Source organism: Oncorhynchus tshawytscha, linkage group LG05 (assembly GCF_018296145.1).
Source record: "Oncorhynchus tshawytscha isolate Ot180627B linkage group LG05, Otsh_v2.0, whole genome shotgun sequence".
NCBI lineage: Eukaryota > Metazoa > Chordata > Actinopteri > Salmoniformes > Salmonidae > Oncorhynchus > Oncorhynchus tshawytscha.
This window is the reverse complement of record NC_056433.1, coordinates 79,629,414-79,647,941: the sequence shown is the minus strand read 5'-3', so window position 1 is coordinate 79,647,941 and position 18,528 is coordinate 79,629,414. Positions and strand designations below refer to the sequence as shown.

Genomic DNA, 18,528 nt, shown 5'->3' with positions numbered 1-18,528 from the left:
GCACGTTCACACAGATGAGCAGGGACCCTGGGCATCTTTCTTTTGGTGTTTTTCAGAGTCAGTAAAAAGGCCTCTTCAGTGTCCTAAGTTTTCATGACTGTGACCTTAATTGCTTACCGTCTGTAAGCTGTTAGTGTTTTAACGACCGTTTCACAGGTGCATGTTCATTAATTGTTTATGGTTCATTGAACAAGCATGGGAAACAGTGATTAAACCCTTTACAATGAAGATCTTTTATGAATTATCTTTGAAAGACAGGGTCCTGAAAAAGGGACGTTTCTTTTTTTGCTGAGTTTAGCTGACTAAACTCCACACCATGGTGAAGAATGTTTCTGATGAACTTCATTAACGGAGTAGAGCAGTGACCAGGCTTTGTGGAATTCAACTCCAACTACATCGATTCGGCCAAAAATAATTCAAAACGTTAAAATGATGAAACGTTAACCTTGTTCCTATGTTTCTCCCCTGTAGTTGTCTCCCTTTCTTTGTTTTCTGAAATCCATTATTTTTCATAAAAACTGAATCTAATACAACCACCAACTGTTTAATTGTTGAGATTCAATTGACATATAAACTTCCATCTGTACCCCTATAAAACCCTCCTCTACCCTACCCAATGTACCCCTCCTATAATACCCTCCTCTACCCTACCCTATGTACCCCTCCTATAATACCCTCTTCTACCCTACCCTCTGTACCCCTCCTATAATACCCACCTCTACCCTACCCAATGTACCCCTCCTATAATACCCACCTTTACCCTACCATCAGTACCCCTCCTATAATACCCTCTTCTGCCCTACCCTCTGTACCCCTCCTATAATACCCACCTCTACCCTACCCAATGTACCCCTCCTATAATACCCTCCTCTACCCTACCCTCTGTACCCCTCCTATAATACCCTCCTCTACCCTACACTCTCTACCCTCTAATACGCTAATCTACCCTACCCTCTGTACCCTATAATACCCTCCTCTACCCTACCCTCTGTACCCCTCCTATAATACCCACCTCTACCCTACCCAATGTACCCCTCCTATAATACCCTCCTCTACCCTACCCTCTGTACCCCTCCTATAATACCCTCCTCTACCCTACACTCTCTACCCTCTAATACCCTAATCTACCCTACCCTATAATACCCTTCTCTACCCTACCCTCTGTACCCCTCCTATAATACCCTACTCTACCCTACCCTCTGTACCCCTCCTATAATACCCTCTTCTACCCTACCCTCTGTACCCCTGCTATAATACCCTCCTCTACCCTACCCTCTGTACCCCTCCTATAATACCCTCTTCTACCCTACCCTCTGTACCCCTCCTATAATACCCTCCTCTACCCTACCCTCTGTATCCCTATAATACCCACCTCTACCCTACCCTCTGTACCCTATAATACCCTCCTCTACCCTACACTCTGTACCCCTCCTATAATACCCTCCTCTACCCTACCCTCTGTACCCCTCCTATAATACCCTCCTCTACCCTACCCTCTGTACCCTATAATACCCTCCTCTACCCTACACTCTGTACCCTCTAATACCCTATTCTACCCTACCCTCTGTACCCTATAATACCCTCCTCTACCCTACACTCTGTACCCTCTGATACCCTAATCTACCCTACCCTCTTTACCCTACCCCTCCTACAGTACCCAGAGCATGTGATCAGAGATCCCTGTCTGTCTCTTACCCAGTCCGGTGACAGTGATTCTGGCGTGTGTCTGGATCCTCCCAAACTGGTTCTGGGCCTCACACACATACACCGTCTCATCCTCCACCCACAGATCTGACACAGAGAAGAGAGAAGATAGGAATTAGTGTGTGTGTGTGTGTATGTGCGTGCATGTATGCATGTGTGTATGAACCAAAACCTCACTGCTGATTTGCAGGTCCCCTCCTGTCTTCTGTGTGATGGTGCTGTGTGTGGGGCGTCTGGTGAAGATGGGTGCGTTGTCCTCCCTCCTCCAGGTGATCTGGGGTTCGGGGTACCCCTGCACGTGGCACGGCAGGGTCACGTTAGAGCCAATGTCCGCCGCCACGTCAGACGGTTCTCTGGTGAACTGGGGTGCAGCTGGAAGGCAAAGGTCAGAGGTTAGGGTCAACAACACTAAGATCTAAATCCCTCATAAGACCATGAAGAAAGGCTACATTCATCCATCAATACAGCAGGCAACATTTGACATGGGACAATATAATGACGTGATTTTCTGGTGGTAAACTAGTCTTTTCTGGGTGTAGAGATGTCAGATGTCTTTTTCATGATGTGTTCAAGAGTCCAGAGGAATCCTTACATCCTACATCCAGGGTGATCTTCCCAGGTGAGGAGGTTCCTGAAGGGTTCGCAGCCACACAGGTGTAGTCCCCCGCGTCAACGTCCTGTGTCTCCTTGATCGTCAGAGTCCCTCCCAGGGGGTCAATATCCATGTAGGATGATGGCCGCAGCAGCAGGTCGCCTGTGGGTCAAATAAAGGGCAACCAGGAAGTTGTTAACCAGGAAGTTGGCAACCATCAATATGGTCATATCAAATAAAATGTTATTTGTCACGCTTCATAAACAACAGGTGTAGACTAACAGTGAAATGTTTACTTACGGGCCCTTTCCAACAATGTAAAGATAAATCATAGAAAAACAATAACACAAGGAATAAATACAAGATGAGTAACAACAACTTGGCTATATACACGAGGCACCAGTACCTAGTCGATGTGCAGGGTTGCGTGGTAATTGAGGTAGATACACAAAAGTATGTGGACACCTGCTCATCGAACATCTCATTCCAAAATCATGGGCATTAATATGGAGTTGGTCCCCCCTTTGCTGCTATAACAGCCTCCACTCTTCTATGAAGGCTTTCCACTAGATGTTGGAACATTGCTGCGGGGACTTCCATTCAGCCAGGTCGAGCACTGATGTTAGGCGATTAGGCCTGGCTCGCAGTCTGCATTCCAATTCATCCCAAAGCCTATAGCCTTTAGCTCAGTGTGTAATCCATGGCTTCTGGTTGGGATGTGTATGTATGGTCACTGTGGGAACTACATCGTCGATGCACTTATTAATGAAGCCCGTGACTGTGTGTGGAGTAAAGATGATCTAGAGTTTTTTCGCCTGTAGTTGCGCAGATGAAACGCTTAAAAAATGAGGTAAGATGGAGTTCAGTTTCCCGGCATTAAAATCACCGGCCACTAGGAGCACCGCCTCCAGATGGGCATTTTCTTGTTTGCTTACGGCCCTTTACAGCTGGTTGAGAGCGGTCTTAGTGCCAGCATCGGTTTGTGGAGGTAAATAGACGGCTAAGAAAAAGATAGATGAAAACTCTGGGTAAATAGTATGGTCTTCAGCTTATTATTTTCTATTCTATTTCTGGCGAGAAAAACCTATCAAGTACATAAACTGAGGCGAGAAAAACCTATCAAGTACATAAACTGAGGCGAGAAAAACCTATCAAGTACATAAACTGAGGCGAGAAAAACCTATCAAGTACATAAACTGAGGCGAGAAAAACCTATCAAGTACATAAACTGAGGCGAGAAAAACCAATTCAAGTTTATCAAATGCTTTGTGTTTGTTTGCAGCAAATTTTTATGAAATGAGAATGAACATTTGCATCATTCATTATTTCTTTTAGTGTGTACTCTTCATCTTTCTCTTTGTCTTTCTCGTTCAAAGAATAAGTGGACATAGCAGCAGAATGGAAAATAGAGCGTTTTACGGGTTAGACTAAAAGACAGGAGCGTTTTAAGGGTTAGACTAAAAGACAGGAGCGTTTTAAGGGTTAGACTAAAAGACAGGAGCGTTTTAAGGGTTAGACTAAAAGACAGGAGCGTTTTAAGGGTTAGACTAAAAGACAGGAGTATTTTAAGGGTTAGACTAAAAGACAGGAGCGTTTTAAGGGTTCCCACGAGGTGGCCAGAATCAGTCAAGTGTGTCAGAGGTGTCAGAGGAGCACTTCCTGTGCACCAGCCGGTAAAACACCCCACTTCCTGCTCTGCACTCTATAAAATATATGGCTTCCTGTCTGCCCAGGGCCCCGGCAAGCTGATTTATTAAGGCTAACACGCAGAGGTATGTGAATGAGAAGTCTCTTTGTGGGTGTCTGTCTCTCTCTCTGTGTGTGTGTGTGTGTGTGTGTGTGTGTGTGTGTGTGTGTGTGTGTGTGTGTGTGTGTGTGTGTGTGTGTGTGTGCGTGCGTGCATGCGTGCGTGCGTGTCTCTGTGTGTGTCTGTGTCTCTGTGTGTGTGTGTGTATGTGTATGTGTGTGTGTGTGTGTGTGTGTCTTTATGGCTACGACAGTGAGCTCTACACTAGATGTCTGTGTGGGACTGATTTATTCCGCTCCCTCTCGATCCCAGGCTGTTTCGTGACCGGGAGTCCCATAGGGCGGCGTACAATTGGCCCAGCGTTGTCTAGGTTCGTTTGTCTGGGGAGGCTTTACTTGGATCATCGCGCTCTAGCGACTCCTTGTGGCGGGCCAGGTGCCTGCAGGCTGACTTCGGTTGTCAGTTGAATGGTGTTTCCTCCAACACACCGGTGCGGGTGACTTCCGGGTTAAGCGCGCAGGTGTTAAGAAGCGCAGTTTGGCGGGTCATGTTTCAGAGGACGCATGACTCGACCTTCACCTCTACCGAGCACATTGGGGAGTTGCAGCGATGCAATTGGATATCATGAAAAAGAGGATATAGGATATACCCTACCCTCTACTACTGAACTAGAAGGATGATGAGAGTGGACACTTATAGGAAATACCCTACCTTTTAGGAGCGGGAGGCAGTGACAAATAAATTGGTAATAAATATCTATCGAAAAGAATCACTATGGTAACCTATGAGCACCTTGCATCTCAGCTCAACTTCTTTCCTTTATCAGTATTTATTTACAGACACTGCAGTGATCTATATCCTAATCACATGATTCTCCGCCCGTACATAGCCTATCTCATTTCATAGAGACCACACATACACTAGACACACTTGATCTGGCACGTCCAACCCGGAGAGGAGAGGTAGGCTACTTAACGTGAAGCAGTGAATTCTTAAGTGTGTGAATAATGCAACAAGGATGTGTTTCTAGTACAATAGGAAGAGGCCTGGTCCGACGCATACAAAGCAGAACGACAACCGTTTCCAAATAATCTGCAGGATAAACAAAGTCGTCTGTCTGAAAAAAATGCAGACTGTGCCGCAATGATCTATGTTGGGACCCACGGGAAAGCAACCCTCTACACCATAAAGTCAGGGTTAAGTAACCGTATGGGATTTTCATGTCCTGAGGAGTTAAAGCTACCCTCCATACTCAACGACAGATGAAGGCCTCTTCTCTTGTCATCATCCCTCTCTGCCACACACAGGAGGCTGCTCCCAAGTCAACATACCTTACCTTTGAACCACCTGATCTCCGGCTGGGGGATCCCTGAGGCGGAGCATGCCAAGATGGTGGTTTCTCCTAGACCAATCAGAATCTCACTCAGCACCACGATCACCACAGGGGACTCTGGGAGAAGACAAGAGACCAGGGGGTGAGAGTATGAGAGAGGGAGACTGACAGAGCACAACACAGGTTAAAGGAGTCCGTCAGTCCGTCCGTCTGCATGTCTGTTGTGTCCTACTCACCGATATAGGTGAGGACGGATGTTTGAGTGTCTGTCCCAGCCAGGTTGCTGGCCAGACAGCCGTACACCCCAGCATCCTTCTGTTCCATGTTCCTGATGATCAGACTCCCATCAGGGGTCATTCTGTGTCTGCACAGGGGCCAGAGGTCAGAGGGTTAATGCATATTGACACATCAACCTCATCTACACACACCTGTAATAACATAGCAACACAGACAACACTCCATGAAGTACATTAGCACACAGTCATCAGATCCCTAGCAACAGCTCGGACTAAATGATTTAGTTATTTGTTAAGTGCCACCAAAGCATGATAACCCTTGAGCCTTGAGCACCACAACTGACAAAACAAACACGGGACACAGCATCCTTCTGCCACTCCTGACCTGCGTGACCTGTGTGAGAGGTGAAAGGTTGTGACCTCACCTGCTGGAACCCATGAGGAACATGTCGTTGTGTGTCCAGACCAGGTGGGGGGCGGGGTAACCTCTGGCCGAGCACCTGATCCTCACTTCTTGTCCCGTGGTAAAGGTCTGGTGCCGGGGGTCCACTGACACCTGGGGGGGCTCTGGAAGAAAGGAGGGGGTCAGAGGTCACAGCAACATGAATATCCTTAAATCATCTGGTTCAATAATGATTGCTGCCATCAACGATCAATTCATATAATCCACTGACCAAATGTATATTGTATATCTTTAAAGTTGAAGGTGAGACTAACTTGCACAGTGGTTTATACAAGCGTATCAATAAACACATTGTGATGAAAGCAGGCAGATAGGAGTCTACCTGTGCCCAGAACCTGCCCCTTTGCCCTTTTGGGTGGTGGTATAATTATATATTTTTTGCATACAGTCTTTGCAGTTGTTCTGAACCCACTGCCCCCAAGTCATCGTGACTTGGTCAAGTTTGCCACTCCCCACCCCTACCCCGTCCGTTAGGCTGCTCTGTACCGAGCTAACCTTTTCCCCAGTCTGCCCTGTACCAAGCGAACCTTTTCCCCAGTCTGCCCTGTACCGAGCTAACCTTTTTCCCAGTCTGCCCTGTACCGAGCTAACCTTTTTCCCAGTCTGCTCTGAACCGAGCTAACCTTTTTCCCCAGTCTGCCCTGTAAATGCGGTAATAAAAATAGAAATGGACTCATAGCCGTGGAAAGGATCCTGGAGGTGCAGCAGCACCCCTGATATATTGAAAGACATTGGTCAAAGTTATAGATTTACTACCGCCTTTTCAGAAAGAAATCAAATCATTCAGAATAGCCTACTACACCCTGAGTAGGCCTATCAGTTAGCCACAGAGGATCAATAGCTCTTTTTTTTTTAAATTGCCTAGCTGTGGATTGTGTGTAGTCCAATAACAAGGCATAGCCTACAGTCGAGAATGAACAATGAATCTGTCGGCAAACAGCATGCAGCCAAAACACGCCTTTCGCAATATTTGAAATACAATTGCGGAAAAACACAGGTTGGAAAGCAAATAGCTCCTGCTGAAAGGAGACGACTCCAACCTGTCTGCTGTTAGCCAGCAAAATATTTCATCAACTTCCAAATAGGCCTAGTTTGTCAGTGTCAAAGTAGCCTGTCATTTCCATCACTTGTGCGGTATTAAAAAAGATTCAGCTAAAGTCTCCAGTCATGTGAAAGGCCACCTTTTCCCCAGACTCTAGGCTACATTATTATAAAGGTACTTCAGAGCTCCCCATGTCACCCCCTCTCATGACCTCAGAGCTCCCCAGGTCACCCCCTCTCATGATCTCAGAGCTCCCCAGGTCACCCCCTCTCATGACCTCAGAGCTCCCCAGGTCACCCCCTCTCATGACCTCAGAGCTCCCCAAGTCACCCCCTCTCACAACCTCAGAGCTCCCCAGGTCACACCGCTCTCACAACCTCAGAGCTCCCCAGGTCACCCCCATCTCACAACCTCAGAGCTCCCCAGGTCACACCGCTCTCACAACCTCAGAGCTCCCCAGGTCACCCCCATCTCACAACCTCAGAGCTACCCAGGTCACCCCGCTCTCACAACCTCAGAGCTCCCCAGGTCACACCGCTCTCACAACCTCAGAGCTCCCCAGGTCACCCCCATCTCACAACCTCAGAGCTACCCAGGTCACCCCGCTCTCACAACCTCAGAGCTCCCCAGTCACCCCCTCTCATGACCTCAGAGCTCCCCAGGTCACCCCCATCTCACAACCTCAGAGCTCCCCCCAGGTCACCCCCTCTCATGACCTCAGAGCTCCCCAGGTCACCCCCTCTCATGACCTCAGAGCTCCCCAGGTCACCCCCTCTCATGATCTCAGAGCTCCCCAGGTCACCCCCTCTCATGACCTCAGAGCTCCCCAGGTCACCCCCCCCCTCTCATGACCTCAGAGCTCCCCAGGTCACCCCCTCTCATGACCTCAGAGCTCCCCAGGTCACCCCCTCTCATGATCTCAGAGCTCCCCAGGTCACCCCCTCTCATGACCTCGGAGCTCCCCAGGTCACCCCCTCTCATGACCTCAGAGCTCCCCAGGTCACCCCCTCTCAATCTCAGAGCTCCCCAGGTCACCCCCTCTCATGACCTCAGAGCTCCCCAGGTCACCCCCTCTCATGACCTCAGAGCTCCCCAGGTCACCCCCCTCACCCCCTCCCAGGTCTCACAACCTCAGAGCTCCCCAGGTCACACCCTCTCACAACCTCAGAGCTACCCAGGTCACACCGCTCTCACAACCTCAGAGCTCCCCAGGTCACCCCCATCTCACAACCTCAGAGCTACCCAGGTCACCCCCTCTCACAACCTCAGAGCTCCCCAAGTCACCCCCTCTCACAACCTCAGAGCTCCCCAGGTCACCTCCCTCCGACACTCACTTTTTGTTCCAGCACCTCCCAATTTACAAATAAAGCACCGAACACAGTAGCCTAGACTCTAGTTAATCACCATATAGGCTATGATAATATCCACACAAGCCACTAGCCAGCTAGCCATATATCAGTTAGAAGATGATGGATATTACATTATATTATGAAGTTATTATTTAAGAGCATTGAAGATAAATCACAATCGGTAAAAAGTTTAATAGAGCTAGCTAACTAGCAGATTGACATCAACATAAAGGATCAGCTGACAGCCGAGCATCTTTTCCCCATGTCAATCATGTCTTTAGGAGACACTGTGACTAGCGTGCTGACAGTGTGTGATGAATGAGTGTGTTGTCACATAAATAAATAGACCTATGCAAATAAAAAAAGTATCATAATTCACTAATATAAGGCTCAGGCAGTTAGTATGTTATGAACTTCGAGATATTAATGATTCAAATGTTTTCAGGGGGGGGGGGGTCTGTGGCCCTGGATGAAAGGCTAAAGATGATGCAGATATAAGGCTTAGATTTGGTCTTGCTAGTTGGCACAGACAGCAGACTAACCCAGACCTCCATGGCCTGATACAGACCTGTCTAAAGATTTAGGCTCAGTTGTCACCCTTCTGCCTTGTTCAAACCTAATAGCTTTAATAGAACATAACATTTGTATATTCTACGTAGCGTTAAAACTGCTGCACGTAACTACATCCAATAATGTTTCACGGAATATCTTTCATTGTCATCTCTCTTTAAATTGGTTAAAAAAAATAAGGAATATTGATAACAGATCTTCCCAAAGCCACCCGAATCCGCAAAGATTTTCCAATTGATTCATGATGTGTAACTCATCCCTTAAAAGTGTGTGTTTTCCCAATTTTCGCCGCCTGCCAAAATAATCTCCAGAGCCCAGTGAGCTCTAGCTCCGAGAAAATCCAAAACAGGATCCGGACTTCCCAACAAAGAAGACTTACAGGAGGGTTTCCTGTTCTATACAGAACAACCCTCCCATTCTCATTCCCATTTCCTCTAGGAATTCCCAAGAAGGGTTTGTCCCTTCGTTTGCCCCCATGACTGGGATAGTGTTTACATTCATTATTTCTGTTTTTTCTTTGGACACTGACAGTAAATCCTATGATAACACTCTTCACCTCGGAAGTCTCAATCAGGGGTCAGGGGTGATAGAGGGGTAAACAGTAAAACATTACAATGATTATGAAGAGACAGCACTATAGCTACAGTATGTTATAAAGGTGCTGTTTGGCGAGAGAGAGAGAGAGAGAGAGAGAGAGAGAGAGAGAAGACAGGCTATGTGCTCACTGCCCACAAAATGAGGTGGAAACTGAGCTGCACTTCCTAACCTCCTGCCCAATGTATGACCATATTAGAGAGACATATTTCCCTCAGATTACACAGATCCACAAAGAATTCGAAAACAAATCCAATTTTGAAAAACTCCCATATCTACTGGGTGAAATTCCACAGTGTGCCATCACAGCAGCAAGATTTGTGACCTGTTGCCACGAGAAAAGGGCAACCAGTGAAGAACAAACACCATTGTAAATACACCCATATTTATGCTTATTTATTTTATCTTGTGTCCTTTAACCATTTGTACATTGTTAAAACACTGTATATATATATAATATGACATTTGTAATGTCTTTACTGTTTTGAAACTTCTGTATGTGTAATGTTTACTGTTAATTTTTGTTGTTTTTCACTTTATATATTCACTTTGTATGTTGTCTACCTCACTTGCTTTGGCAATGTTAACACATGTTTCCCATGCCAATAAAGCCCTTGAATTGAATTGAATTGAATTGAGAACCTCTGAACAAATTACATATAATTCCTTGACATGGAATCATCTGGACAATAAATCTCATTGGCCTCATCTATAACCCACTTTCCATCTGTATCCCACATAGAGGAAGACTTTGAACATGCTGTCTGTCTGAACACACCTCTGCTCTACCTGCTCTCAACACCTTCTCTTCACCCCACGTCTTTCCCCTTTACTGGGTGACCCGGTGACGTCTCTCTGAGGACTAGGGGTTTCCTACAGTACAAGAAGACATATTTCTCAAGTTTTACTCAGCAATAGGCTTTATGTGTCAGGACCAGGCCTGTCTTTGCCCACTGTTGTCCCGTGTCAGCAGCCCTGGCCCACTTCAAAGAGCTGGCCTAATGACTAGGATGGACCTGACAAGGGGGTTGTTAAAGAACCGCAGGGGCCCTGGGACAGCTGTTACAGAGAGAGAGAGAGAGAGAGAGAGAGAGAGAGAAGAGAGAGAAGAGAGAGAGAGAGAAAGAGAGAGGGAAAGAGAGAGAGAGAGAGAGAGAGAGGGAAAGAGAGAGAGAAGAGAGAGAGAGAAAGAGAGAGAAAGAGAAAGAGAAAGAGAGAGAGGGAAAGAGAGGGGAGAGTGGAAGAGCTAGAGAGAGAGAGAGAGAGAGAGAGAGAGAGAGAGAGAAGAGAGAGAGAGAGAGAGAGAGAAGAGAGAGAGAGAGAAAGAGAGAGAGAGCTAGAGAGAGAACAGAGAGAGAGAGAGAGAGAGAAAGAGAGAGAGAGAGAGAGAGAACAAAAGAGAGGAGAGAGAGAGAGAAAGAGAAAGAGAGAGCGAGAGAGAGAGAGCTGAGAGAAAGAGAGAGCGAGAGAGAGAGAGTGAGAGAAAGAGAGAGAGAGAAAGAGAGAGAGAGAGAGAGAGAGAGAGAGGGAGAGAGAGAAACAATGAGAGAGAGAGCGTGAGAGAGAAAAAAAGGGGCATGGCGAGAGCGCTCCGAGAGAGAAAGGAAGATAGCTGAAGAAAACAAAAGAGAGGAGAGGAGAGGAGAGGGGGAGAGGGGAAGAGCTAGGAGAGAGAACAAAAGAGAGGAGAGGGGAGAGGGGAAGAGCTAGGAGAGAGAACAAAAGAGAGGAGAGGGGGAGGAGGGGAAGAGCTAGGAGAGAGAACAAAAGAGAGGAGAGGGGGAGAGAGGGGAAGAGCTAGGAGAGAGAACAAAAAAGAGAGGAGAGGGGGAGAGAGGGAAGAGCTAGGAGAGAGAACAAAAGAGAGGAGAGGGGGAGAGGGGAAGAGCTAGGAGAGAGAACAAAAGAGAGGAGAGGGGGAGAGAGGGGAAGAGCTAGGAGAGAACAAAAAAGAGAGGAGAGGGGGAGAGGGGAAGAGCTAGGAGAGAGAACAAAAGAGAGGAGAGAGAGGGAGGGGAGGGAGAGGGGAAGAGCTAGGAGAGAGAGACAAAAGAGAGAGAGAGGAGAACAAAAGAGAGGGGAAGAGCTAGGAGAGAGAACAAAAGAGAGGAGAGGGGAGGGGAAGAGCTAGGAGAGAGAACAAAAGAGAGGAGGAGAGGGAGAGGGGAAGAGGGGAAGAGCTAGGAGAGAGAACAAAAGAGAGGAGAGGGGAGGGGAAGAGCTAGGAGAGAGAACAAAAGAGAGGAGAGGAGAGGAGAGGAGAGGAAGAGCTAGGAGAGAGAACAAAAGAGAGGAGAGGGGGAGAGGGGAAGAGCTAGGAGAGAGAACAAAAGAGAGGAGAGGGAGGGAGGGGAAGAGCTAGGAGAGAGAACAAAAGAGAGGAGAGGAGAGGGAGAGGGAAGAGCTAGGGAGAGAACAAAAGAGAGGAGAGGAGAGGGGAAGAGGGAGAGGGGAAGAGCTAGGAGAGAGAACAAAAGAGAGGAGAGGGGAGAGGGGAAGAGCTAGGAGAGAGAACAAAAGAGAAAAGAGAGGAGAGGGGAGAGAGGGAGGGGAGAGGGAAGAGCTAGGAGAGAGAACAAAAGAGAGGAGAGGGGAGAGGGGAAGAGCTAGGAGAGAGAACAAAAGAGAGGAGAGGGGAGAGGGGGAAGAGCTAGGAGAGAGAACAAAAGAGAGGAGAGGGGAGAGGGGAAGAGCTAGGAGAGAGAACAAAAGAGAGGAGAGGGGAGAGGGAGAGAGGGGAAGAGCTAGGAGAGAGAACAAAAGAGAGGAGAGGAGAACAAAAGAGAGAGAGGGGAAGAGCTAGGAGAGAGAACAAAAGAGAGGAGAGGAGAGGGGAGAGGGGAAGAGCTAGGAGAGAGAACAAAAGAGAGGAGAGGGGGGAGAGGGGAAGAGCTAGGAGAGAGAACAAAAGAGAGGAGAGGAGAGGGGGAGAGGGGAAGAGCTAGGAGAGAGAACAAAAGAGAGGAGAGGAGAGGGGAGAGAACAAAAGAGGGGAAGAGCTAGGAGAGAGAACAAAAGAGAGGGGGAGAGGAGAGGGGAGAGGGGGAGAGGGAAGAGCTAGGAGAGCTAGGAGAGAGAACAAAAGAGAGGAGAGGGGAAGAGCTAGAGGAGAGAGGGAGAGGGGAAGAGCTAGGAGAGAGAACAAAAGAGAGGAGAGGAGAGGGGAGAGAGGGGGAAGAGCTAGGAGAGAGAACAAAAGAGAGGAGAGGGGGAGAGGGGGCTAGAGGGGAAGAGCTAGGAGAGAGAACAAAAGAGAGGAGAGGGGAGGGAGAGGGGGGGAAGAGCTAGGAGAGAGAACAAAAGAGAGGAGAGGGGGAGAGGGGAAGAGCTAGGAGAGAGAACAAAAGAGAGGAGAGGGAGGAGAGGGGAAGAGCTAGGAGAGAGAACAAAAGAGAGGAGAGGGGAGAGAGGGGAAGAGCTAGGAGAGAGAACAAAAGAGAGGAGAGGGGGAGGGGAAGAGCTAGGAGAGAGAACAAAAGAGAGGAGAGGGGAGAGGGGGAAGAGCTAGGAGAGAGAACAAAAGAGAGGAGAGGGGAGGGAGAGGGAAGAGCTAGGAGAGAGAACAAAAGAGAGGAGAGGGAAGAGCTAGGGGGAGAGGGGGAGAGAGGGAAGAGCTAGGAGAGAGAACAAAAGAGAGAGGAGAGGGGGGAAGAGCTAGGGAGAAGAGCTAGGAGAGAGAACAAAAGAGAGGAGAGGGGGAGAGGGGAAGAGCTAGGAGAGAGAACAAAAGAGAGGAGAGGGGGGGAGGGGAAGAGCTAGGAGAGAGAACAAAAGAGAGGAGAGGGGAGAGGGGAAGAGCTAGGAGAGAGAACAAAAGAGAGGAGAGGGGGAGAGGGAGCTAGGAAGAGCTAGGAGAGAGAACAAAAGAGAGGAGAGGGGGGGGAGAGGGGAGCTAAGAGCTAGGAGAGAGAACAAAAGAGAGGAGAGGGGGAGAGGGGAAGAGCTAGGAGAGAGAACAAAAGAGAGGAGAGGGGGGGGAGAGGGGAAGAGCTAGGAGAGAGAGACAAAAGAGAGGAGAGGGGGAGAGGGGAAGAGCTAGGAGAGAGAACAAAAGAGAGGAGAGGGGGGAGAGGGGAAGAGCTAGGAGAGAGAACAAAAGAGAGGAGGGGGGGAGAGGGGAAGAGCTAGGAGAGAGAACAAAAGAGAGGAGAGGGGGAGAGGGGAAGAGCTAGGAGAGAGAACAAAAGAGAGGAGAGGGGGAGGGGGAGAGGGGAAGAGCTAGGAGAGAGAACAAAAGAGAGGAGAGGGGGGGAGAGGGGAAGAGCTAGGAGAGAGAACAAAAGAGAGGAGAGGGGGAGAGGGGAAGAGCTAGGAGAGAGAACAAAAGAGAGGAGAGGGGAGGAACAAAAGAGAGGGGAAGAGCTAGGAGAGAGAACAAAAGAGAGGAGAGGGGAGAGGGGAGAGGGAAGAGCTAGGAGAGAGAACAAAAGAGAGGAGAGGGGGAGAGGGGAAGAGCTAGGAGAGAGAAACAAAAGAGAGGAGAGGGGGAGAGGGGAGAAGAGCTAGGAGAGAGAACAAAAGAGAGGAGAGGAGGGGGAGAGGGAAGAGCTAGGAGAGAGAACAAAAGAGAGGAGAGGAGAGGGGAAGAGCTAGGAGAGAGAACAAAAGAGAGGAGAGGGGGAGAGGGGAGAGAGGGGGGGAGAGGGGAAGAGCTAGGAGAGAGAACAAAAGAGAGGAGAGGGGGAGAGGGGAAGAGCTAGGAGAGAGAACAAAAGAGAGGAGAGGGGGAGAGGGGGGGAGGGGAAGAGCTAGAGCTAGGAGAGAGAACAAAAGAGAGGAGGAGGGGGAGAGGGGAAGAGCTAGGAGAGAGAACAAAAGAGAGGAGAGGGGGAGAGGGGAAGAGCTAGGAGAGAACAAAAGAGAGGAGAAAAGAGAGGAGAGGGGGAGGGGGGAGAGGGGAAGAGCTAGGAGAGAGAACAAAAGAGAGGAGAGGGGGAGAGGGGAAGAGCTAGGAGAGAGAACAAAAGAGAGGAGAGGGGGAGAGGGGAAGAGCTAGGAGAGAGAACAAAAGAGAGGAGAGGGGGAGAGGGGAAGAGCTAGGGGAGAGAACAAAAGAGAGGAGAGGAGAGGGGGAGAGGGGAAGAGCTAGGAGAGAGAACAAGAGAGATTAATGTAGGGAGGGAGATAAAAACACAAGAGTGCAACACTGAAAACCACCCAAGAAACCATGGGAACTTTTTTTCAGGTCAATTGAGCAAGTTATCACTCAATGAGCTGAGCAAATGACAGGGTAGGGTGGAGAAGTTCGCTCCAAACGTGTCTGCAGCAGCACCAGTACTGTATTATAACCTTCAGTAACCGACTGGTTGTCTTAGAACACAGTGGAACACCTCTGACACATTATGCTTCTCCTAGAACACAGTGGAACACTTCTGTCACATTCTGCCTGTTCTAGAACACAGTGGAACACTTATGTCACATTCTGGTTGTCCTAGAACACAGTGGAACACTTCTGACACATTCTACCTGTCCTAGAACACAGTGGAACACTTATGTCACATTCTGGTTGTCCTAAAACAAAGTGGAACTCTTCTGACACATTCTGCTTGTCCTAGAACACAGTGAACACTTCTGACACATTCTGCCTGTCGTAGAACACAGTGGAACACTTATGTCACATTCTGGTTGTCCTAAAACAAAGTGGAACTCTTCTGACACATTCTGCTTGTCCTAGAACACAGTGAACACTTCTGACACATTCTGCCTGTCGTAGAACACAGTGGAACACTTCTGACACATTCTGGTTGTCCTAAAACAAAGTGGAACTCTTCTGACACATTCTGCTTGTCCTAAAACAAAGTGGAACTCTTCTGACACATTCTGCTTGTCCTAAAACAAAGTGGAACTCTTCTGACACATTCTGCTTGTCCTAGAAAACAGTGAACACTTCTGACACATTCTGCCTGTTATAGAATACAGTGGAACACTTCTGACACATTCTGCCTGTCCAGGAACACAGTGGAACACATCTAATACAGTATGCCTGTTCTAGAACATTATGGAACACGTCTGATCAATTCTGGCTGTCCTAGAACACAGTGGAACACTTCCGACACATTCTACCTGTCCTAGAACACAGTGGAACACTTCTGACACTTCATTTCTGTTCTAAAACGCAGTGGAACCCTTCTGAAACATTCTGCCTCTTCTAAAACACAGTGGATCACCTCTGACACATTCTGCCTGTCCTAGAACATAGTGGAACCCTTCTGACACATTTTGCCTGTCCGAGAACACAGTGGAACACTTCTGACACATTCTGCCTGTCGTAGAACACAGTGGAATACTTCTGACACATTCTGCTTGTTCCAGAACACAGTGGAACACCTCTGACACATTCTGCCTGTCATAGAACACAGTGGAATACTTCTGAAACATTCTGCCTCTTCTAGAACATTATGGAACACGTGTGATCAATTCTGGCTGTCCTAGAACACAGTGGAACACTTCCAACACATTCTACCTGTCCTCGAACACAGTGGAACACTTCTGTCAAATTTGTTCTGTTCTAGAACACAGTGGAACCCTTCTGTCACATTCTGCCTGTTATAGAATATAGTGAAACATTTCTGACTAATTCTGTCTCTCCTAGAAGACAGTGGAACACTTCTGATGCATTCTGCCTGTTCTAGAATACAGTTGAACACTTCTGACACATTCTGCCTGTTCTAGAATACAGTTGAACACTTCTGACACATTCTGCCTGTTCTAGAATACAGTTGAACACTTCTGACACATTCTGCCTATTCTAGAATACAGTTGAACACTTCTGACACATTCTGCCTGTTCTAGAATACAGTTGAACACTTCTGACACATTCTGCCTGTTCTAGAATACAGTTGAACACTTCTGACACATTCTGCCTGTTCTAGAATACAGTTGAACACTTCTGACACATTCTGCCTGTTCTAGAATACAGTTGAACACTTCTGACACATTCTGCCTGTTCTAGAATACAGTGGAACACTTCTGACATATTCTCCCTGTCCTAGAACAGTGGAACACTTCTGACACATTATTTCTGTTCTAGAACACAGTGGAACCCTTCTGAAACATTCTGCCTGTCCTGGAACACAGTGGAACACTTCGGACACATTCTGGCTGTCCTAGAACACAGTAGAACACTTCTGACACATTCTGCCTGTTCTAGAACAGTGGACTGTGACACATTATTTCTGTTCTAGGGCACAGTGGAACCCTCTGTGTTTGGGACATTCTGGGGACTGTGTTGGAACACAGTGGAACACTGTGTTGGACACACTGTGCTGTCCTAGAACACAGGAGAACACTTCTGACACATTCTGCCTGTTCTAGGGACACAGGGGACTGTGTTTGGGGCAGGGAGAGGGGTCTGTGTTTGGGAGGGGAGAGGGGTCTGTGTTTGGGAGCAGGGAGAGGGGACTGTGTTGGGGAGAGGGGACTGTGTTGGGAGCGGGGACTGTGTTGGGGAGAGTGGGGAGGGGACTGGGGAGCAGGGACTGGGACTGTGTTGGGGAGTGGGGGGAGGGGACTGTGGTGGGAGTGGGGAGGGGACTGTGTTTGGGAGCAGGGAGAGGGGTCTGTGTCTGTGTTTGGGAGCAGGGAGAGGGGTCTGTGTTTGGGGACTGTGTTGGGGAGCAGGGGGGAGAGGGGACTGTGTTGGGGAGAGGGGACTGTGTTTGGGGAGGGGTCTGGGGACTGTGTTGGGGAGAGGGACTGGGGGGACTGTGTTGGGGAGTGGGGGAGTGGGGGAGGGGACTGTGGTGGGAGTGGGGAGAGGGGACTGTGTTTGGAGCAGGGACAGGGGACTGTGTTGGGGAGTGGCGAGAGTGAACTGTGTTGGGTAAATGGGACTGTGTTGGGTAAAGGGGACTGTGTTTGGTAAAGGGACTGTGTTGGGGAGTGGGGAGTGGGGAATGTGTTAGGGAGCAGGGAGAGGGGTCTGTGTTTGGGAGCAGGGGGAGCGGTCTGTGTTTGGGAGCGAGGAGGGGGTCTGTGTTTGGGGAGTCTGGGGGGAGAGGGGTCTGTGTTTGGGAACAGGGAGAGGGGTCTGAGGAGAGGGGTCTGTGTTTGGGAGCAGGGAGAGGGGTCTGTGTTTGGGAGCAGGGAGAGGGGTCTGTGTTTGGGAGCAGGGAGAGGGGTCTGTGTTTGGGAGCAGGGAGAGGGGTCTGTGTTTGGAGCAGGGAGAGGGGTCTGTGTTTGGGAGCAGGGAGAGGGGTCTGTGTTTGAGAGCAGGGAGAGGGGTCTGTGTTTGTTTGGGAGCAGGGAGCAGGGGGAGAGGGGTCTGTGTTTGGGAGCAGGGAGAGGGGTCTGTGTTTGGGAGCAGGGAGAGGGGTCTGTGTTTGAGAGCAGGGAGAGGGGTCTGTGTTTGAGAGCAGCGAGGTTGTGTTGCCCAGAGCCCCATTCCCAAGGGGTGTAAATCTGAACCTGCAGACATACTCCAGTCCAGCTAACACAGTGTGGAGAGGAGTGAGACACACATACACACATAAATGTACACATGCATACACAAACACACAGACAAAAACATTTGCAGGCTTACACACACACAGAGAGAAATACACACACACCTTGCACGATGAGGTAGATGCGTTCGATTGAAACTCCTCCCTCGTTGGTGGCGACACACTCGTACCAGCCGGCGTCGTCGGGGCCAATGGAGTTTATGTCCAGTGAGAGGTTGGCCAGGGGGCGCCGGCGGGGGTCTAGCCGGGCGTCAACACCCCCTCTGTGCCAGGTCAGGTTGAACTGGACCGTACTGGCCACATGGCAGGTCAGAACAGCACTGGAACCTGGAGTCGCTGTCACATTACCGCCCACTGTGATTGCTGGAGGGGGCTCTGTGGAGAGAGAGAGAGAGAGAGAGAGACAGAGAGACAGAGAGACAGAGAGTGAGACAGAGAGACGGATGGGGGTAGA

The 18,528-nt window shown here is 49.0% G+C and overlaps 1 protein-coding gene across 1 annotated transcript in view; it reads right to left on the bottom strand.

Annotated features, from left to right (window-relative positions):
* hmcn1 (hemicentin 1) overlaps window positions 1–18,528 on the bottom strand; it is a 233,761-nt gene that overhangs the window by 125,344 nt on the left and 89,889 nt on the right. The window contains 7 exon segments of the mRNA XM_042322447.1: window positions 1,696–1,791; window positions 1,882–2,076; window positions 2,297–2,458; window positions 5,380–5,493; window positions 5,613–5,740; window positions 6,038–6,179; window positions 18,180–18,449. Coding sequence (XP_042178381.1) covers window positions 1,696–1,791; window positions 1,882–2,076; window positions 2,297–2,458; window positions 5,380–5,493; window positions 5,613–5,740; window positions 6,038–6,179; window positions 18,180–18,449 — 1,107 coding nt within the window.